Genomic DNA, 5796 nt, shown 5'->3' on the forward strand with positions numbered 1-5796 from the left:
GCTGGATGCTAAGTCTGTGGTGTGGTACCCGGGCACGGCCACAGAGGGAGGCCAGGCCCTTCCACTACGACACTGACTCTACTGCCTGTGACTGTGCAGTGCTAACACCCAGCACAGATAGCTTTCTGTCCCACCAGTGTCTGAGGACAATACAGAGTATGTGGTAGATAAGCTTTGGGGAGGTTCTCGCCGGCACAGCCAGTGATTTTCCTGCCGTGATTGCTGGCTGCGGTGGCAAGAAATGGAAGCCTCATGTTAGGGAGACCTCAAAGACTCTGGAACGTACCCCAGTTCTCCATACGCTGGCTGATGTATACAGCCAAGGACGACAGCTGCGCACCAGGGGGAAAGGCAGAGGAAAAGACTGAGGGGAGAGTCCTGAGTCCAGCCGCTGCCTCAGGAAGGCTTCCTGGAAGAAGCTGGCTAGATGATGACAAACGAGAAGAGATGGCTGAGGGGGCAAAGAGGATGGGCAGGCTTCCCTTAATTGGCGCCCCCTGCAGGTGGGGAGCAGTGAGGCTCCTTCATGGAGGACCAGCTCTGAGGTCTCCCAGGTTGGCCGTGAATGGATTGGTCCTGGGGTGACTGGAAAGGAGTGCAGGCAGGAGTCCAGTTCTAGAACTATGTAGCCAAGTATGAGAAGGAGATAAAGAAGACAATCCTAGTCAGCCCCAGGCTACTTTCTGCAAGCTCCAGGAGGTGGAGGGTGGGATCAGGTGCAGGCAGAACCACCCTGGTCTTGACTCTTGAGAGAGGAGCTAGGGAGAGAAGGATGTGGCCCAGGGCCACCAATCTCAACAGCATTGACTTACAACACGTGACTCTGTGTGCTCTTTCCTCTGCCCTGTGTCCTGTAGGTACCATCACGGTGCACCTCCGGAGAGACAGCAGAGGCCATCTCGGCCTGGTCGCCAACCCACTGAAGGAGAACTTGGAGCCTCTCCAGGTCTCCCCAGATTCCAGAGCCGTAGCCATCTGGCAGACACTTCAGCAGCCAGCCAGCAATGGGAGCAGCCCCCGTCCCCTGGCTCAGCTGGCACACTCACTCAAGGAAAGGTGAGGGCCACTGGGCAGGGGACAGAGGGTTGGTGTCAAGAAAATGAGAAACTGAAATGAAGGCTTTGTCTAGAACAGCCAGTGTTGCAAAGAAGGGGGGGGTCTCTTCCACCCTTTCTTGGGGGTTGGGTGGACACATGTTCTAGCTCATGGACCAACACACAGGCAGGGCTTGTGTCCAGAGCTTGTTTAATTAAATACCTGCTTTGCTGAGACCACGCAGGTCTCTGGGGGGGAGTATGCAGCTGGAAACCTTGGAATAGTTTATAGAGAGGAAGTATGCCTAATTTCTCTCGAAAGTTGGTTTTTTTAGCCAACTGGGGGGGAAGAGACAAGAAGAGTGAGTCCCAGGGGACAAAAGAGACCCCAGGGACCTAGGGACTCTGGAGCGATCTTGGGTGCCTCTGCTAATGTCAGTTAACCTTTCCCAGGGTCCCTGGGGGCTTTAGACATTTATGGAAACAAAGGGAGCAGAAACAGTGACAACAGCCTCTTCCTCAAGGAGCCACAGAGCTAATCAAGCTCTGGGCTCAGCGTCACAGCTGGGGCCGAAAGGCAGAGGGGGCTCTCACTCTGTGCGTATGGACTATGCATGGCACTCTGAGGTCTCAAGGATGTAACCGCGCACCAGGGCATGAATCCAGCCCCCCAGCCTTGAGATTCCAGGTGATGCCATCATCCCTATTCTTCGTCCCCTGAGAGGACCTAAATGGCTCTAACTCTCTGCGGGTAGCACACTTAAGAAAAGCTCCCAAGAGTACCTGGTGTGATCTGGTGTCAGGTACCCACCCAGTTTGGGCAGGGATGTCCTCGGAACCCTGTGGCATCTCTGGTGGCTTGGTAAGAGAGTCCCATGCAGCAGTCTGGGTGGTCTTTGCCAGAGGCCATGCCAGAGAGGCCAAGCAGTGAGCCACAGGCATCCTCCCCGCCTCTGGCTCCTGCTGCCCTGACTATCTTCAGATGCTTCCCTCCACAGCACAGCCAAGGTGCTTTTGAGCTCTGACTGCCACCTCAGCACGCAGGCCTCCCCACAGGAGGAAAGTGCAGATGGGAGCCAGGTGGAAAGAAGGGGCTTTAACCCTTGGGGACTGCACTGTCACCAAGCCCACCTGACCCGCCTGTGTTCTGAGTACCCAGAGGACAAACGGCACCGTATCCTTACCACTCTTGTAACCGCATACTACCTGGGACAGGCATGAGCAGAGGAGGACAGAGAGGCAGAAACAGATAGACAGACAGCAGACACACAGACACAAACATACACAGGGACAAGGAGAGAAGTGGGGTGGGGAGGGAGGAACAGATGTGGGGTGATTTGAGGGTTTGAACCAACAAGCCCAAGGTCTAGAAGAAATCAGATCCCTTCAAAAGAAGACTCAGAGAGAGTGGGGACACCCAGCTAGTGGCTAAGCTGGGCCCTGGCATGCGTGTCTCTGGCACTTCAGCAGGAGAGATGGGGCAGGGTTACTGGGGAGGCAGAGAATGTGATGCTAGCTTGGTAGGGACGGGAAGACGTCTCTGTGTCCCAACCCCACTCCAACATCTATTCTGCCGCTTCTGTTTCTACCTGCAGCCCAAGAGGGCCTGAGGGGAGGCAGGCCTTTCCTACTCTCCCCCGCGTGCACGCGCGCGCGCGCACACACACACACACGCGCGTGCACACACACACGCGTGCATACACGCACACACACACGCGTGTATACACACACACGTGCATACACACACACGCATGCACACACAGTTTAGCCACACACACGCACACACAGACGCATGCACACACAGTTTAGCCACACACACGCACACACAGACGCATGCACACACAGTTTAGCCACATACACACATGTACACACACACACGCACAGTTAGCCACACACACACATAGTTTAGCCACACACACACACACATACACATACACACAGTTTAGCCACACACAAGCGTGCACACACACCCCAGTGCTTGCTGCAAACAGCGGCTGCTCTTGCAGTATTTACTATGACACATCTGCCGCCCTAATCCCTAAGAAGCTTTTGAAGGATAATGACTCCGCTGAAATTAATATTCCTGCAACTTACCTCCGAGGCGAACATCAACCCCCTTGTCCCAGAAGGTGCCGGCCCGTTCAGCGGACCGGAGGTCTCAGCCCTGTGATTTTCTGTCCTAAAATGTAAATTGGGCATGGCCTGCCAGGAATTGCATGCCTGCATTTAAATTTCAACTCCAGAGCAAAATGGGAAAAGGTTCTCATAAACTCCCCCTAAATAAATGGACTTATTAGAGCAGACTACCAGTGAATATCTCACAGTCTTAATAGCCAGGCTCGTGGGAAAAGCTGGAAACAGGAGGGAGGGGCGAGCGGGAACCTCAGGTGCTCTGACTGATGATCCAGGCCTGCCGGGGCGCTCCTTGACTTAGTACATCCAGGGTTCTTGCTCCTGGAAAATGTGGTATCACAATACAAGCAGCCCTGCATCCTGGATCTAAAGATGGGGACTCGGCAGCATGGGGATGATGCGTCGGAGGAGAAGAAGGCCCGTCACATGAAGAAGTGTGCGCAGAGTACTTCAGCCTGCCTGGGCGTGCGCATCTGTGGCATGCAGGTAGGTCGATGCAGAGGGCTGACTGGCAGGGGTCAGAGGCTGGCATCCTGGTAGGCCTGGGTGCCTGCCGCCCACACCTCTGCTTCCCTGCAGAGCCCAGGCTCTAGGGCACTTTCCAGGCAAGGAAGCCTTTTAGGCTAAAATGCTGGGTGTCGGTGGTGTTTTGTTTTCAGATAGGATCTCAGCCCAGGTTGCTTCACACTCCTTAAGTAGCCAGGGCTGACCTTGAACCCCTGGTCCTCCTGCCTCCTCCTCTGCAGTGTTGAGACTACACAGGCGTTAAGTTATTTTTGTTTTGTTTTATGGTGCTGGGATGGAACCCAGAGGCTTGGAAGGGGAGGCAAGCACTCTACCACTGCCTTGCATTCCCAGCCCACACGCTGGTTTTTTAAAGAGCACCATGGAAGATTGTCCAAAACTCAGCCTCACCATTTGGGGCAGCTAAAACTTTATGCAACGGTCCTGTGGCTCCTACCCATATTGGGAGGGGCTTTCAATGACAGCGTGGGGGCAGGGGTTGGAGAAGCGCTGAGAAGATGCATCTGGTGGCTCACTGAACCCACATGTGCAATAGAGCTGAGTCCTGTCCCCTTTGGGTGGGGTGCAGAACTCGCTCTTTTGAATTCTCATTAGCTAGTCTCTCGTCTATGTTCAGCCTTTCTGCTTCTTTCTGCTGCGCGGAAAGGTTAACCAAGGAAGGTCAGAAGCCACCAAACCCAGGGATGGCTTGTCCCCTTACTGCCTGGGTCCCACACCTCTGTACTGCAGGGAGAGAGGCAGGAATCCACCCCGGACAGCGTGTCTATCCAGTACAAAACTGTGCTTTGACGGCAAATGTTATCGCTTTCCTTAATTGAAGCTGCCACCCCTTGAAGCTGGAAGTTGAGTCCATAAATTCATTGCACAGATGTCCCTGGGAAGGCTGGGAATGCGGTCCTCGGAGGACAGAGGAGGATGATTTGTGAAGTAAATGGAATCTCTCTACGGACCTCCAACCTTCTGCAAGTGACCTGATTTATCTAGAGAGTGACGCCTGCCACGTGTTTACTAAGGCTGATTTAGCAGCCAATCTCCGGTTCCCCAAAAGCCTATTATAGCCTCCTGATTAAAAACAAACAAAAAACCACATTATGTAACATGAAGACAAGACAGGCTTCAGACAGGCACAGGCGGCCGCTGGCTGTTGAGGCTTTGTCTCCGTCTCTGCTGCCCCCTGAGCTGTCTGAGGACTGGGTGTGGCCACCATGGGGTCCCCATCAGCTTATCTTTTCTATCTGCTCCCTTCTAATGGCCAAGACATGGCAAGGGCAGGAAACTGAGACTGTGGAAAAGAACTGTTGTCTGCAGAGGCAGGCTGTGGACCTCCCCCCCCCCCCAGCAGAACTGGCTGCCTGCAGGCCCCACCCGCACCTGGTCTAGCCCATTTCTTTACCTCTGAGCAATTCACCTGGATGGTTTGGAAGAGCCACCCCTGAATGCTTAAAATCTGTGAGAAAGGACCCAAACTTCATTAGAGAGAACGTAATCAAACTGGCTCTCCAAGTCCGTTGGCCCGATTTCAGGCTCCTACTGAAACTTTCCAGCTTGGGTTTGCTAATATCTGAATTGAAGACTGCCGGAAGCCAAGATTTAAATCACGACTTGGAAGTTGACATCGGAAATTCACAGGAGAGGCGATCCAAACCTTGGAGCGGTGCGCTGAGGGTCACCTCTGTGGGTGAAGGATCTTTGGGCCTTGGGTTGAGAGACCAGACCTGCAAAGAGAATACTTTAAAATGCCTCACTGGAACGTGCATAAGACCGTCTCTTATGCATCTCAACCACTCTTCCCCAAATCACCCGGAAATCACTTCACATACTACGGGAACGTGTGGTGAGACCACCACTGGACCACGGGCAATTTTGATTTGTTTTAGCACAGGTTGGCCTTGAACTCACTAAGTGGCTGAGGGTGACCTTGAACTCCTGATTCTCCTGCCTCCATCTTTTATATTGTGGTTTTATAGACTTGCACCACCATACCCAGTTTGTACAGTACTGGGGATTTAGTCCTGCTAGGCAAGCTCTCTACCAGCTGAGCCACATCCCCAGCCCCCAAGGCATGCTTTTATTATTATTATTAACATTTACAATCCTTCATAGT

General features: G+C 53.4%; 1 protein-coding gene across 1 annotated transcript in view; it reads left to right on the forward strand.

Annotated features, from left to right (window-relative positions):
- Ip6k3 (inositol hexakisphosphate kinase 3) overlaps positions 1-5796 on the forward strand; it is a 10925-nt gene that overhangs the window by 4538 nt on the left and 591 nt on the right. Inside the window, exons 2-4 of the mRNA XM_005360388.1 lie at positions 858-1056; positions 2033-2208; positions 3478-3653. Of these exons, the coding sequence (XP_005360445.1) occupies positions 858-1056; positions 2033-2208; positions 3478-3653 (551 nt within the window). The remainder of the gene's footprint in view (positions 1-857; positions 1057-2032; positions 2209-3477; positions 3654-5796) is intronic.

Source organism: Microtus ochrogaster, linkage group LG2 (assembly GCF_000317375.1).
Source record: "Microtus ochrogaster isolate Prairie Vole_2 linkage group LG2, MicOch1.0, whole genome shotgun sequence".
NCBI lineage: Eukaryota > Metazoa > Chordata > Mammalia > Rodentia > Cricetidae > Microtus > Microtus ochrogaster.